The sequence below is a fragment of the Hemiscyllium ocellatum genome, chromosome 10 (genome assembly GCF_020745735.1).
Source record: "Hemiscyllium ocellatum isolate sHemOce1 chromosome 10, sHemOce1.pat.X.cur, whole genome shotgun sequence".
NCBI lineage: Eukaryota > Metazoa > Chordata > Chondrichthyes > Orectolobiformes > Hemiscylliidae > Hemiscyllium > Hemiscyllium ocellatum.
The window spans coordinates 10979141-10995725 of record NC_083410.1 but is presented as its reverse complement, the minus strand read 5'-3'; the positions used below and the strand labels follow the sequence as shown (position 1 = coordinate 10995725).

At 46.3% G+C, this 16585-nt stretch overlaps 1 protein-coding gene across 2 annotated transcripts in view; it reads left to right on the top strand.

Annotated features, from left to right (window-relative positions):
- arfgef3 (ARFGEF family member 3) overlaps nucleotides 1-16448 on the top strand; it is a 144698-nt gene extending 128250 nt beyond the window's left edge. The window contains exons 24-26 of one of the 2 annotated variants that reach the window (XR_009645109.1): nucleotides 5256-6483; nucleotides 9957-10219; nucleotides 13937-16448. Coding sequence is in view for 1 of the 2 variants with exons in the window: in XM_060831245.1 (XP_060687228.1) it covers nucleotides 5256-6483; nucleotides 9957-10148 (1420 nt within the window). In the remaining variant the exon portion in view is untranslated. Of the gene's footprint in view, nucleotides 1-5255; nucleotides 6484-9956; nucleotides 11566-13936 lie in introns of those variants that run through there. The other variant, XM_060831245.1, reaches the window with a different exon arrangement.
- Nucleotides 16449-16585: the final 137 nt, after the last annotated feature.

The following is a 16585-nucleotide window of genomic DNA, read 5'->3' as shown; positions in this document are numbered from 1 at the left end:
ACCTGCTCCTACTCACCCTGCTGTGAAAATGGTGAGGGTTGTCTTTGGGGCAGGAATATCTGGATTCAGGCCTTTCTGACTGCAGATGGAATCCTCTCTGTCTTAACGCAAATTCAGGCCCTAATGTCTATCCTGAATTTCACACTTTAACTTCCAGCTTAAACATTAAACTACTTCAACTAAATTTTAAGTTAAATTAATAATGTGAGTTATGTACTAGATTATTTTGACAATTATCATAATAATCATCTAAACTCTTCTAATTTCTCATGGACCTCTCAAATTTTAAATTTAATGTTGATCTCGCTCTTCTCTGCAGCTGTAACATTGTATTCCTCACTATTACCCTAATGCACTTTATTAGGTATGAAATGCCTCTACTGCATGCAAAATAAAACCTGTTGCTGTATCTGGGTACATGTGACAATAATAAACCTTCCAGCTTAGTACGCAAACCTACATTCAGAACCTCAACTTGAGCTACAAATCTTCTCAAAACTCGCTAATAAATCTTTCATTCAAATGGGAATTCCTGATTTCTAATTACATTTAAAATTATATCACATTGTATTATTACACTTTTTAATAAGATAATTTTAATGTAATATTTAATTTTATATGATTATGTATTCATTATTATTATTGCTACTTTCTCTGTCCTGTCTCAAACATCTATTCTAAGCTACATCCTTCAATTATTTCATCGCTCATCTGTATTTAAACAAGAAAAGGTGCAAGTTAGAAAGGATGATTACTGATTTCTTTTTACATACACTCTGCATTTGCAATATCAACTGGTGTTTAATCTTCTTTTAGGGTCAAGTGCTAGGCATTTTTCCTTATTCAGTTTGTTTTTTTTTCTCCAACCTTTACATTAGATTTCTTACAGTGTGGAAACAGGCCCTTCGGCCCAACAAGTCCACACCGACCCGCCAAAGCACAACCCACCCATACCCCTACATTTATCCCTTTACCTAACACTATGGGCAATTTAGCACAGCCAATTCACCTGACCCGCACATCTTTGTGACTGTGGGAGGAAACCGGAGCACCCGGAGGAAACCCACGCAGACACGGGGAGAACGTGCAAACTCCACACAGTCAGTCACCTGAGTCGGGAATTGAACCCGGGTCTCAGGCGCTGTGAGGCAGCAGTGCTAACCACTGTGCCACCGTGCCGCCCACAACTTTAGTATTTGATCTTCCTGCTGGTGTCCAGTATTACATCCTTCTCCTCACCCCCCAGGGTTTAATCCTCCTGCAGAACCCTGTGTTCAATCTTTCCTCATGTCAATCAGTGTTTAACCTTCTGCTGGTGTTTAATATTCCTCCTGTTCAGACTGCACTAACTTTCCTCCTCTTGCTTCTTTCTCCCCATGCTTGACGTCGAACAGAAAAATAGGGTAAGCGTTTTATTTTAATTACATTGGGTCATGATCTTGCTTCAGTTTGAAGTAAAGATGCTGTGATGCTATTGTCTGACAGAGTAATTCCTGCTGAAAATGTGTTGCTGGTTAAAGCACAGCAGGTCAGGCAGCATCCGAGGAATAGGAAATTCGATGTTTCGGGCATAAGCCCTTCATCATAAGCCCTGATGAAGGGCTTATGCCTGAAACGTCGAATTTCCTATTCCTTGGATGCTGCCTGACCTGCTGTGCTTTAACCAGCAACACATTTTCAACTGTGACCTCCAGCATCTGCAGACCTCATTTTTTACCCAGAGTAATTCCTGCTTCTTGCTTCTATATTAATCACTCACAGGCTGCTCCATTTCTTCTGTTTGTAAACACCGTGTATTCAATACAAAATACATCGAGGTGGATAGGGAAAGGGACGCATATTTCAAACGTACACCATTTTAGAAAACCTAAAAGCCACACACCTCGATAATATTTTGTTCCTCTCTTGATTTTTGACGTGTTTCAATACACACCCAAGTTGACATTTGATTGGTTGTTTGAGTGGTCTTTCCAAATGAACTTGTACAGAAGGTGCACAATTTTAAAAAGAAAATAAATCAGTTCCGAGATGGAGGTTGGGCCTCTGTGCGTCAATAAGATTTTTTTCCTGGAGAGGTGGAGAGGAATAGATGTTTGATGGGTGGTCGTATAGTTCTGGCCTCTGAAGCAGAAGGTTCTCATTTCAGATTCCAGCTCCGAGACTCCAGTGCAAAAGCCAAGGCTGTCACTCCGATGCAGTGCCAGAGGAGTGCTACACTGTTGGAGGTGCTGCCTTTCAGTTCAGACCCCAAACTGATGCCCCCATTGACTGCTCAAGTGGATATCGAAGATCCAGAGACACCATTTCAAAGAGTGATCCTTGGTGTCTATGCCAATATTTATTCCTTATCAATATCGAGGGGAAAGAGATTATCTGGTCATTGTCAGCTGTCCCCCAATTTGAAGTTGATGTCTCCACAGGGTTTTGAGTTGCTGCTGTGGGTCTTCATGTGAGTGATCAGTCCGGTTCTGAACACACAGATCTTTGGGCACCATGGGGCAGATGTCCCATGAAGTAGTGTCTCTCTCTCTCTGGAATGCAGGATTTTCTCAGATTTCCTTCCTTCTCTGCTGTCCCCCTACCTCATCTTTGTGGTGTTTGGACTCAAAGGGTTGATGGACAAGTTGTGTCACCATTTTGAATGATTGATTGGTCGTGAACTCCTCCTAGTCACTGATGTCAATGTAGTCAGCCTTTTTGGAGAGCTTCAGAGAGCCACTGCAGGGATGAGGAAACAGGACCTGGGCGGGGCACAGTTTCTAGTCGATTATAGTTTGTTTTACAGCAGTTTTGCCAGAATGTTTGTGAAGCTGGCTTCAAGAAGGACCTTAGCATTTGTTTAGTAGTTCTCCTAATGAATCTGGAGAATGCCGTGTACACATTGCTGGCGGAGTTTCTCCAATACTCTCTGTCATGTTCCAGGTCTCACTGTATTACAGTGCTGAATATTGCTCTGTATATTGCTGTATATGGTGGTCCTTGTTGTAAATAAGTCACACCTATAACCTATAGAACATTGAGCTGGCAAAACCCAACCATTGCCAGACCTCCTCATCATTGATGGCCTTTTGATAGGGGCAGCTACCAAGGTGTGGGAAAAGCTCAACATATTCCAGACTCCCTCCTTCAACATACGCAGAAGATGGACTATTTGAGTGACCAGGCCTGGTTTAAAATTAGTTTTGTTTTGGCAACATCCAAGGACCGAACCAAATCTTTCAGATGCACAATTAAAGGGATCGAGAGGGGCTTACAAACATGGTATGAAGTGTTCATGGAAAAAGTGAGGACTGCAGGTGCTGGAGAGTCAGAGTCAAAAAAGTGGGGTGCTGGAAAAGCGCAGCAGGTCAGGCAGTATCCGAGGAGGAGAGTCGAGTTTCGGGCATAAGCCCTTCATCAGGAATCTGAAGTGCTCATGCCCAAAAATGTCGATTCTCCTGCTCTTCGGTGCTGCCTGACCTGCTGTGCTTTTCCAGCACCACACTTTTTTGACGAAGTGTCAATGACACTGCAGTGACCTGTATGTTGTTGGTCATGTATGTCAATAGTGGACAATTTAGTATTGGCATGGAGGTGACCTAGGTTAAAGAGTTTTTCATTTAGGTGATACTTAACAGTCACGCCAGAGGACAGTTGATCTTTGAGGTGAATAATCACTGATATGTTGACTGTATTTATTAAGGGAGTCGATCACACAACTTTGCTTGACATCAGTCAGATATTGAAAGCATCTGTTTCAGAATTCCCACTTGCAGTACTACCATCACGCTGCAGTTACAGGAATTTGAAGAAGTTTCTTAGACATCCAAATCACACTAGAACAATGCATATAGCCTGGTAATTTACTCAAGTGCTTTGGTCACATTGATGAACATAATGAACAGTTCCAAATGTTGTTCTTTCTTGGATTGACAGCAAAGACCATGTTGGAAATTCCCCTGGAAGGTCACTGGTAGCATTTCCTCTTCCACAGGAACAGACCAGGTTCAGTAAAATGCAGGTCAGGATTTCCCCTGCTATAATTAAGAGGGAAAATCCTTAATACATTCCACAGCACAAGAGAGTTTCATTTCTGACGTGGACTGGGGAAAGGGGGAGTTCTTGATGAGTGCCTGAATCCGACGAAAATCCAGCATCTTTGTTGGCCTCCGCTGGAATACCGTTGAGGCCACAAGCATGTTGATGTCCAGTTGCCATCAATAGTGCTATATAAATGCAAGGTTTATTTCAGTGCTGACTGCATGCGTGTCCATAGGATAGGAGGGACAGTGAACCCCTGAGAGAGTTATCCCATCAGCCCACTGATATGCCATATACCAACAATGTTCATTTACATAGCACCTTTAACATTATAACATGTTCAGAGTGCTTAACCTATGCAGTAATACCAACAATATAATCACTGATTCTCTCAGAAGCAGTCCTCTTACATGATGATAGTTTGCATTTAGTTGTTTAAATATTGAAGCCCATTGTTCATTTCCTGGTCTCTGTGCTAACTGCTTCTGAAATTGTTCACTCCCCTCATGTACTGTCTCCCTTCCTCTTAAAATTGGCATCAGCATCATCTTCTCAAAAGGTCTACCTTCAGCCACTGTCCTCACAAACTGTCAAGCACACACAAACACACAGTCTCACAAACACACGACTCATACATGCACATCTGTGGATTCGCTAACACACAACTCACAAGCACTTGTGTAAAAAAGCATTTTAACACTGCCAAACACACAGCCTTAAACAGACACACAACTGCGCCCACACTCAAATATGCAGACATACACACACTCATGTAAATGGACTTGAATGTGCAATCGCACATACAGACCAGTCCCCCACCTCAACCATCTAGGACAAGGGTAACAGATACTGCCTGAAAATTCCGTTCCAAGCCACTCGTCCCGACTTGGAAATATATCCAGTGTCACTGGGTCAAAGGCTTAGAACTCCCTCTCTAACGGTACTGGTGGCATACCCACAACCAAAGGACTGCAGTGGTAAATGGGGAATTCACTGCCACCTTCTCAAGGTACAATTAGCAATAAAGGTTGACCATGAAACAAAACTCATACTGTCTCTTGTATTCATTACTGCAAATGTGTTGCTGGTCAAAGCACAGCAGGCCAGGCAGCATCTCAGGAATAGAGAATTCGACGTTTCGAGCACAAGCCCTTCATCAGGAACAAGAGAGAGAGAGCCAAGTATTCATTACCCTATGTGTCCAGCTGGCTAAACCTTTCTCCTTTGATCCACAGAATCCCATTCCGGACAATAGTGGTGAGTTTGCTGTCCCATCAAGTGTTACTTCAAAACCTCTATGACGTCCTGCTCGAAGAGTTTGTCAAAGGCCCTACACCGAGCGAGGCCTCAGACCGAACCGTTAACTTTGGAGAGACCAGGCCGGCCAGCTTCCTGAGGTACATCTCCATGCAGAACCTGGCTGTCATCTTTGACCTGCTGCTCGACTCTTACCGAACGGCCAGGGAGTTCGACACGAGGCCTGGCCTGAAGTACCTACTGATGAAAGTCTCAGGAGTGGGAGGAGCTGCCAACCTCTACCGCCAGTCAGCCATGAGCTTCAACATTTACTTCCAGGCTTTGGTGTCCGCCATTATGACCAACCAGGAGAACATAACGGCCGAGCAGGTCAAGAAGATCCTGTATGAGGAGGAGGAGCTGAGCTCGGATTCTTCCCAGCAGTGCTCCTCGGAGGATGAGGACATCTTTGAGGAGACGGCCCAGGTCAGCCCACCGAGGGGAAAGGAGAAGAGGCAGTGGCGAGCAAGGGTGCCTTCTCTCAGCATTCAGCCAATCAGCAACGTGGACTGGGTCTGGTTGGTGAAGAGACTGCACAAGGTGTGCCTGGAGCTCTGTAACAACTACATCCAGATGCACCTTGACCTGGAGTGCTTGGCAGAGGAGCCCCCAGCGCTGAGGGGTGACCCCCTCTTCTTTCTGCCCTCCTGCTACTCTGAGGGATCCACCCCGTCCACTGGCGGCATGTCAGGCAAAGATACCCCTTCAGAAGATGGCACCAGGTACCACGTGAAAGAGCTGGAGGAAGGGAAGCTGAAAGGGCCCAGCAGCGCCCCCTTGAGCCCCAACATGGAGAAGAAGGAGCAAGGCCGGAAGAAGGAGTGGTGGGAGAGCGCTGGCAACAAGATCTACACCATTGCTACTGACAAAACCATCAACAAGCTCGTCTTTGAATACAAGAAGCGCAAACAGCAGCAGCAGCAGCAGCAGCAGCAGCATAACCTGGCCACGTTAGTCAAGGAGGGGAAGGCAGAGAAGGGGGAGGTGGCGTTGGGGAGGTGCCCGGATTCCCCTCTTCAGAGGCCCCAGCAGCTGCTGGACCAGGGCCAGATGAGGCATTCGCTGAGCGCAGGCCCTGAGCTGCTCCGACTGGAGAAACGACCTCGCTCCGGATCCACTGTCAGCTCCCACAGCGTCTCCGTGCGTGACACCGAGGCCCAGATGCAGGTGCGTTCCTCTCCGAATGCCGAAAGCCGCATTTCACAGGACGTCCCAAACAGTAGGGTACGGGAACAGGCCATTCAGCCCAGCTGGTCTGTACAGGTTGTCTCGAAGTGTAGGCCCCACTCCTTCCGCTCTTTCTCCAAATCACCTCTTCCTCCTTCGAGACCTTATCCAGTTCCCTTTCGAAAGCTTCTCTCGTATTGTGTTATATTATAATCACGGTTAGCACTGCTGCTTCACAGCGCCAGGGACCCGGGTTCAATTCCTGCCTCGGGTGACTGTCTGTGTGGAGTTTGCACATTCTCCCCGTGTCTGCGTGGGTTTCCTCCAGGTGCTCCGGTTTCCTCCCACAGTCCAAAGATATGCAGTTCAGGTGAACTGGTCATTCTAAATTGCCCAGAGTGTTAGATGCATTAGTCAGGGGTGAATGTAAGGGAATGGGTCTGGGTGGGTTGCTCTTCGGAGGGTCGGTGTGAACTTGTTTCCTCCCACAGTCACAAAGTTGTGCGGGTCAGGTGAATTGGCCATGCTAAATTGCCCGTAGTGTTAGGTAAGGGGTAAATGTAGGGGTATGGGTGGGTTGCGCTTCGGCGGGTCAGTGTGGACTTGTTGGGCCGAAGGGCCTGTTTCCACACTGTAGGTAATGTAATCTGATCTCATCTTAAACTTATTCAATGCCCCAATGTCCACTACCCTCTGGGATAGTGAATTCCACAGATTCATAATCCTTTGAAAGAAGTAATTCCTACTAATCTCTGTTTTAAATCTGCTACCCCTTATCCTAAAACTATGTCCAATCTAGATGTCCCCATGAGGAAACACCCTCTCTACATTAACTTTGTCAATCCCCTTTAACATCTTATATACCTCAATTAGATCTCCTCTCATCCTTCTAAGCTCTAGTGAGTGCACGCCTAAACTTCATAAGACAGTGCCATGTAACACATATTTATTTTGTTGGATTTTGATAAATCTTATTCACCCGATTTACTTCAGATCAGAGGAAGGGTCTTTCAACCCGATATGTGAACTCTGATTTCTCTCCACAGATGAGCTTTTCCAGCAATTTCTGTTAAAGGGCAAATCATTTAGGATTGAGATGAGGAGGAATTACTTCACTTGAAAGGTGGTGAATGTTTAGAATTCTATACCCCAGAGGGTTGTGCATACTCCATGTATGTGTATGTATGTCTAAGAATCATAGAACTCTACAGTGTGGAAGCAGGCCATTCGGCCCATCAAAGTCCCACACTGAACTTCAGAAGAGCATCCATTCCAGACCCACTCCTTACCCTATCCCCATAACCCCATCCCCATGGCTAATCCACCTAACCAACACATCCCTGACACTATGGACAATTTAGCATGGCCAATCCACCCAACCTATACATCTTTGGACTGTGGGAGGAAACCGGAGCACCCGGAGGAAACCGATGCAGACACAGGGAGAACATGCAAATTCCAAACAGTTACCCTGGGAATCGAACATGGATAAGGTTGAGGTAGACAGATTTCTGGTTGGTGGTAGATGGTGTAGAGGTGGTGTTGAAGACTAAAATTAGCAATGATAGGATAGAATGATAGGGCCAAAGGGTCTACTCCTGCTCCTATTCCCGGTGATGCTCACTGGTGATTCTGTGTGAGACAGGCCTTAGTTGAGGGTGACTGATGTTTACAGAGAGCTGTAAAAATCAACTACTAGTTATTGCACTTGATGCACAGATCCCAGTCTGGACTCTGGTCGTTACTGGATTGCCAACAGAAATTTGACTATAGATCTGATGGACTGTTGTAAAAATCCCAATGGGCCCCTCTCTGTCCCTCAGGACCCTGACATGCTTTGAGTCACTCTCTGCTGCCAGGTTACACGCTTGTATCCTGATACCTTCTGAAGTGATGTAGTAAGCCCTTCTTTTGTAAGACCAGTCACTCAGCAACCCCCACCATCTTTGGTGCATCGGGGTGGACAATTAATAAACCTCCTGGAATTCGACTGATCTTGCACCAGAGCCCCTTCTATCCCACAAACCTTTTAAAAAATTCTCAAACACTATTCCAATACCATGCAGAACAAAGCAGCACCTGCTTGTTTGGCATTATCTCCACAAATGTCCATTTCCTCCACCACCAACACTCAGCATCATAGAATCATACAGTCCAGAGGAAGCCTTTTGGCCCATCAACACTGTACTGCCAAATCAACACTTGTCCCACTTTCCAGTACTTGGTCCACAGCCTTGAAAGTTTTGACTGTAGCAGCAGGATGTACCATCTACAAGATGCACTGCAAAACATCTAGAAGGACGGGCGGCACGGTGGCACAGTGGTTAGCACTGCTGCCTCACAGCGCCAGAGATCCGGGTTCAATTCCCGCCTCAGGCGACTGACTGTGTGGAGTTTGCACGTTCTCCCCGTGTCTGTGTGGGTTTCCTCCGGGTGCTCCGGTTTCCTCCCACATTCCAAAGATGTGCGGGTCAGGTGAATTGTCCGTAGTGTTAGGCAGGGGGTAAATGTAGGGGTATGGGTGGGTTACGCTTCGGCGGGTCGGTGTGGACTTGTTGGGCCGAAGGGCCTGTTTCCACACTGTAAGTAATCTAATCTAATCAAGGACAAGGGCTTCAGATACATGGGAACACTACCAACCACAGGTTCCCCTCCACACTGCTCACTATCCTGACTTGGAAGTATTTGGTGTTCCTTTGGTGTCGCTGGGTCAACATCCTGGTGTTCCCTTCCTAAGGGCACTGTGGGTAATACCTACAGCACATGGACTGCAGCGGTTCAAAAAGGCAGCTCACTCCCACCTTCTCAAGGGCAGCTGGGAACAGGCAATAAACGCTAGCCCAGCCAGCAACACCCACGTCCCATGAATTAATTTTATTTTACAATTGGAGGGATTTGGGCCAGGAGTAGACAAGTTAGTTTAGTTTAGTTTGGGATTATATTCGGTGTGGACTGATTGGACCGAAGGGTCTGTTCCCATGCTGTATGACTCTGACTCAAGCCGTTTGCCTCACCTTCAAAGAGAGATAGAGACCTTGTCCACCCCAGTCCAACTCCAGCCTCTCCACATCAGAGCACCTTGATCAATGAGAATTTACTTCTCCAGTTCTGGTCTCGTGCACATCCCTGATTTTCACTGCTTCCCCCAGAGGTGGCCGTGCCTTGTAACTGCTTGAAGCCCCTAAGCTCTGAAATGTCCCCTCTCAGCTTTCTACACACACTGTCTCTCTCTTTCTCCCCTCCTTAAACCTCTTCGACTCACTGGCCCCAGTACGTGGCTCAGTGCCGATATTTTGACAGTGCTCCTGCGAAGAGCAGCCGTGACCTAACAGAATGTCAGGGCATGCCCAGAAGGGCCGAATGGCCTACTCCTGTTTGTGTGTCCCGAGGAAGCTCCTTGAGAGGTTAGAGGCTCTCAGTGAATGCGGGTCGGCGTTGTTGGCTGTCTGACTAAAATGGCTTTTCTGTGGTAGGCCTGGACCAACATGATCCTCACGGTCCTCAACCAAATTCAGCAGTTGCCGGATCAGACGTTCACCGCCCTGCAGCCCTCCGTATACCCGAGTATCAGCCAACTCACCTGCCATGTCACCGATGTCCGTGTTCGGCAAGCTGTTCGAGAATGGCTGGGAAGAGTCGGAAGAGTTTACGATATAATTATGTAAAAAAGAAAGAGAAAAAGACATCAACACTAAGAGAAAACGAATCTATATTTATGAAGCACAAGGGTTAGCCTGTGAGTAAATGACCTACTTTTCCAACCCTGACTGAGAAAATATTTTTCTTATGTTACCCTCCAAGATCCAAATGTTTCTGGGATACATCTGTGGCCAATACAATCTGTGGCTCCTTGAACCCCGACCTGTCAGTGGGGGTTGTGCTCTCTCCTGCTCCCTCTCTCTGAGGCAGCCTCTTGGGATCCAGGAAGGCCTTGCGTTGGAGTTGGAGGGATTGGAAGAGTCCGAGCTTTGAAGGGTGGAGCAGACTCAATGGGCCGAATGGCCTGCCTCTCCTCCTGTGTCTTATGGTTTTATGGAAGCTAGAGGGTCACTGCAGTCCAACACGAGTGAGGCCCAACTGCAAGGGAGCTCCAGGCTAGTTAGTGGCTAGACTCTGCTGGGAGACACCAGTGTGATCGTAAGCAGATCTGAACGTAAATCTGGGGCCAGGGACAGAGCAAAGCTGGAAATTGGACAGGGTCAAGGGCAGGGGGGGTCTAGGGCTTTGAACTGTGTGGTACTGTGACCCTGTAGTTTTATCTGTGAGGAAGGGGGTATCATTCCTGGTAAAAGAGGCATCATCACCAACTTGGCACTGACTGGGATGGACTGCAGAATGGGTAGGTCAACAAGGGCTACCATTTGGATCCACCTCTGTTCACCCACCTAAACACCTTGGGTGAAAGGTCAAATGTTGAGAGAGTGGGCAGATATTGGTCAGTGACCCCTCCTGCACTACGTCTCAGTCTCATGTTTCTTTAACAAAGTTCCCTCTTCCTTTAGACTTAGAAAGACCGCTCCAAGAGTTAGTCACTCTTCCTGTGAAACTTGTCCTTGAGATCTATCTGAATGTCACTGCATTCCCATGGTGGGGAGGGGGTTGGTTTAGCTCGTTTGGCGGGAAGGTTGGTTTGCAAAGTAGCGTGACACCAACTGGGTGGGTTCAGTTCCTGTCACCGGCTGAAGTGACCATGAAGGATTCTCCTTCTGAACTTCTCCCCTCGCCTGAGCTATTGGTGATCCTCAGGTTAAACCACCACTAGTCATCTCTCTCTCTCTCTCTCTCTCTCTCTCAGCCTTCTGGTCTGATAAGACTATGGCAACACACACACACACACACCGTGCTCCTGACTTCCAGCTTGTTCTGCTGCCCTGACTCTCTGTGAAATTACACTTTTGATTTGCATTTTTGTGCCAGTCTCTTAACAGGTGCTGCTGCTTTGGAAGCGTTTTTAGTAAACAGTGTGATCTTATGATAGATGCTACCACAGTGAAGGAGAAAGTGAGGATTGCAGATGCTGGAGATTACAGCTTAAAAATGTGTTGCTGGAAAAGCGCAGCAGCTCAGGCAGCATCAAAGGAACAGGAGAATTGACGTTTCGGGCATAAGCCCAATGTCGATTCTCCTGCTCCTTTGATGCTGCCTGACCTGCTGCGCTTTTCCAGCAACACATTTTTAAGTGTTACCACAGTGAAGATAACATTTGTTATTTGGATGTTATTAAAGAGGCTAGGCTGCAGTTGAACAGTTACATTGATGCACAATTTGCATTACATAGCATCCAGGGACACTTCCTCCATCTTAAAGTTGCTATATCAATGGAATTGTTGTGTTGAATTCCACACTAACTGCTGTCCCCATCAGGCCTCATGAAGGTAGCTGTTTCTTGTTTCAGAACTTTGAGCGATTAATTTCTGAAGCTGGAAATGAACCTTTTATCTGCAGGAACTCAATGCAGAATTTGGAAGAAGTATTTCACTCGATTCAAATGGGGAATGTTCCAGCATGCAAGGAGGCCATTCAGCCCAAAGTGCCTTTGCTGGTTTGAATGAGTTGTCCTCCAAACTAACCCCATTATTTCTGGTCTAATCAGTAATGAGCAGTAGCCCTATGTCCTAAAGCTTGTGCCAGGGTGCAGTTATCATATTAGATTACTTACAGTGTGGAAACAGGCCCTTCGGCCCAACAAGTCCACACCGACCCGCCGAAGCACAACCCACCCATACCCCTCCATATACCCCTTACCTAACACTACGGGCAATTTAGCATGGCCAATTCACCTGACCCGCACATCTTTGGACTGTGGGAGGAAACCGGAGCACCCGGAGGAAACCCACGCAGACACGGGGAGAACGTGCAAACTCCACACAGTCAGTCGCCTGAGGCGGGAATTGAACCCAGGTCCCTGGCGCTGTGAGGCAGCAGTGCTAACCATTGTGCCACCGTGCAGTTAGATTGGAAGTGCCGCAGTGATAATGTGGATACTTATCCTGGTGTCTCCTCCTTGACTCAGTGCCAGAAGTCACATGACACCAAGCTCTGGTCCAGCAGGTTCATTTAAAATCACAAACTTTCGGAGCGCTGCTCCTTCATCAGGTGTGTGATTTTAAATAAACCTGTTGGATTGTAACCTGGTGTTGTGTGAGTTCTGAATTTGTCCATCCCAGTCCAACACTGGCACCTCCATATCTTGACTCAGTGTGTCGGTCAGTCTTTTGTCAGTCACCATGGAACAGTCTATATTAACGGCGCTATTGCAATGCCAGTTGTTGCTGTCAGAGTCGGCTGAACCACTGATCCTGTGGCTGACGCAACCTCATCAGATTCTGGTTTGACATTGAACCGACAGTATCCAGTGCCATGAGCCATCTGTCCCAATTACCCTCGGCTGACAATCTAAACCAAACAGTGCACAATGTAGCTCCCACCTCCAAGTTGGGCAACACTGAATAGAGTGCGGGAAAGAAATGAATCATTATTTTTTAAAAGTAGAATGTATAGACGAAGATATATTAAATTGAAACAAAGTGAAGAAATTATATAAATGAGAAATGGAGAGGGGGCAAAGGAACTGTGCATGGAAATCCCAGGAGTTCTATTCCCTAACCTTTCAAATGGATGCTCTAACTCTCTCCAGTTTTCGTCATCTTCATTGGCTATCCATCTTGATCCCAATCCATCACCTTTAAATATCCACTTCTTTCACCACTGACGCTCAGTGGCAGCTGTGTGTCCCACCTACAAGATGCATAGCAGAAGTTCACTAAAGATCCTTAGACAGTGCCTTCCTAACCTGCAAACCCTTACCCCATCTTGAAGGACAAGGGCAGCAAATACATGGGAACAAGCACCTTCTGTCAAGATCCCCCCCCCACCCAAGCCACTCACTATCCTGACTTGGACATATATCAGGAGGGAAAAAGTGAGGACTGCAGATGCTGGAAATCAGAGTTGAGAGTGTGGTGCTGGGAAGGCACAGCAGGTCAGGCAGCATCCAAAGAGCAGGAGAATCAACGTTTCGAGCATAAGCCCTTCATTAGGAGACCTGGTGAAGGCCTTATGCTCAAAATGTCGATTCTCCTGCTCCACGGATGTTGCCTGACCTGCTGTGCTTTTCTAGCACCACACTCTCGACTTGGGATATATATCTCCATTCCTTCGGTATCGGTGGGTGGAAATCCTGCACCTCCCTCCCGAACTGTGAGCAGACACTATGCGTGTTCCTACACCCCATGGAGTGCAGCAGTTCAGATTGTTCTCTACCACTTTCTCCAGGAGGATTAGGGCTGTATTGACAGACAGAAAATGCTGGAAATATTCAGCAGGTTAGAGCACTCCTGGATCTGAGTATGTCCAGCAAATGTTGTTTACAAATTCCGGAAAACTGGAATATTTATGTCTCACCCACATTATATGCTGTCCAAAGCCTCTTTTCTCCTCCTACCCCCTCAAGGCCTTCCTGCTAATGGGATAGCATTCTCTCTCAGATCTCCAACCCTTCAGTGGGCTTGTCGTTGTTTTCGAGTCTCGTTTACTCATTCAACATAAAGCTGATGTCAACATAAGTCAGAGAAATGATACAACGGCCATAATGCAACAGAACAGGCCCGAGAGGCTAAATATTGCTGTCCTGTTCCTGTGCTGACTCATCCCAATCGTATTACCTATCCCACTCTCTACTCCTCACCCAGTGGAGATGGTGACCACAGTTTATTACCGGCCAATTTGTCAGTGCCTGTGTTTTATGGTGGCTATGCAAAAAGAGCCCCATCCTTTGGTTTAAGAACCATAGAAAAGTTATGGCAAAGAAGAAGACCGCTCAGCCCATCATGAGTGCATGGTTATATCAAAGAGCTAGCTGCCCGCTCTGATCCCACCTTCCTGGGCAGCAGCCTTGCGGGTTACACTGTTTTAGGATGCAGATCCTGATTCCTTTTAATTGAGTTGGGGAGTTTCCCCTTGAACACCAGATGATTCGTGATGCCCACATCCCCTCTGGGTGAAAAGTCTTTTCCTCACATGCCCTCTAATCCTTCAGCCAATCAGCTTCAATCTGTATCTCCCCCGGGAATGGAACTCTCCATTGGATATACTCTGTAGAGGCTGCCTGCCTCCCTCAATCTTTCATACTTGGATTCAGGTTTCTATTTTCTGTACCTCCTCCTCCTGCTGCTTGCTCCAGCAACTTGGCAGCCAAATAAATTCTGTTTTGTTTAAAGCTAAGTGATTGGGCCAGTTACATCACTCCAGGAATATCCACTCTGCACCAGCTTAAAACATTTCAAGAAAGTTCTCCACACCCGGACTGAAGTATCGGTTTCTGTGCTGTACATCTCTATGACTAACTTTGCTAATTGCTTTAAGCAGGTGTAAAGTGGATATTCCAGGGGAGATGCAGCCGGCCCAACCACTTAGTTTTAAACAAAGTAGAATTTATTTACAAGATTACCGAATGAAACACAAGCAAAAGAGAACAGAATATAGAGTAACAGCCTGTTCAGAAATTCAACAGATTATCCCAACTTAATGATGCTGTACCAAACACTTGCAAAGATCCCCGTAAACACTCCTTGGCAAAAAAAGGAAAAATCAAATGCAGGTCTTATAGGGAAGAGAGAGAGAGAGAGAGAGAGAGAGAGATGGCAGAGGGATTCGGTATGGGACACCTTCTTCCATGTAGCTGTTTCTTTGATGAGCGGCCTCAAAAAAAACCTGACTGACCGCCTTCTCTGAACAGCCAGACTGCTAAAACCCAACCCAAACCAAACCCAACCAGGGAAAAGCTGAGCTGGGAGAACTGGTCACTTCACTTTTTTAAAAAAAAAACTTAAAAAAAGCTTCTTCAAGTAGGTCAAGCCTGACATTTCAGAACCTGAGTCTCATAAAACAGTTTTGAAAAAAAAAATCAAGGACAGCACAACATTGTTAAAGGAGCATCATCATACCAGGGATTGTACGTTGCCTGTCAACCCTGAGACATGTTGCCAATCACCAAGGCACACATTCCTAATGGTAAGGACTCAAAAGACCTGTCTGCCTATTGGCCACTCCTCTGGCTGGCCTGGAGTCAATCTGGCAGATTTATCTTCAGCAGCACACCCCCTCCTGAGCTTGGAGCATCAGATCCATGGCGGTGCTGCGGGAGTACTGCACTAATCCTAGTTTTTCAGTTGAGGGATTAAACCGAGGCCCAGGACAAGAGGATGTAAATAATTCTGGAGCACCTATTTCAGAGCAGCAAAGACATCCCCTGGTAACCTGGCAATATTTGTCCTGCAACCAACTTTTCTACAACACACACACTCGGAAAACACTTAATATCGTTGCCAAGTGGGATCTTGCTGTGCCTAAATTGCCTGGCACTTTTCCTATCTTATAACTGAAGGACTTCATTGGCTGGGAAGTGCTTTGTGAAGTCCTTAGGCCAGGAAAGGTGATATGCAAATGCAATGTTTTACCTTTGCTATGTTGTTTACCTGAGCTGACAGTTAGGGGACTTGTCTAGTCTTATCAGCTGTCCAGCAGACACAGCTGGAGGATGACAAATTATTACCTGACATGGGGGGGAGAGGGAGTGTGTTCAGGGTGGGGAGGGGCGATCGCAGTTCGATTGAATATTGTTTGAAGCTTTACTCTTAATCGGAAATTCCAGTGAACTGTCCATTTGTGCAGCTCACCACCACAGTATTTCAAACTGGATCCGATGTTAACCTTTGCCCATGTAACTGTAAACGACCTTGTTAAATGTGCCCATTCCCATCTGCTATTTGTAGTCGCTGCAAAATTACTCTCCTTTTATTTATATTGTACTTGTGTTTTTAAGAAATCAGATATTTAAGTTCATGTTTGGCTGGTCAGGATGCCAATTGCCATTATCGCTTAATTTATGTTGAGACAAATCAGGTTTGTGCATATTTTTGCGTTGTCGATACCGTTCGTTCAGAATGTCACTTTAATAAGCAGTTGTGGGATGATCTGTATTTATAACGCTTGTATTGTAGAATAAACATTGCCAGTCAACATCATAAACTGCACTTTGCTGTCTCTGTTTTATCTGTCAATTTGATCTGTGTGTTAGCTCTGGCTTAGAGTGCATAGCACT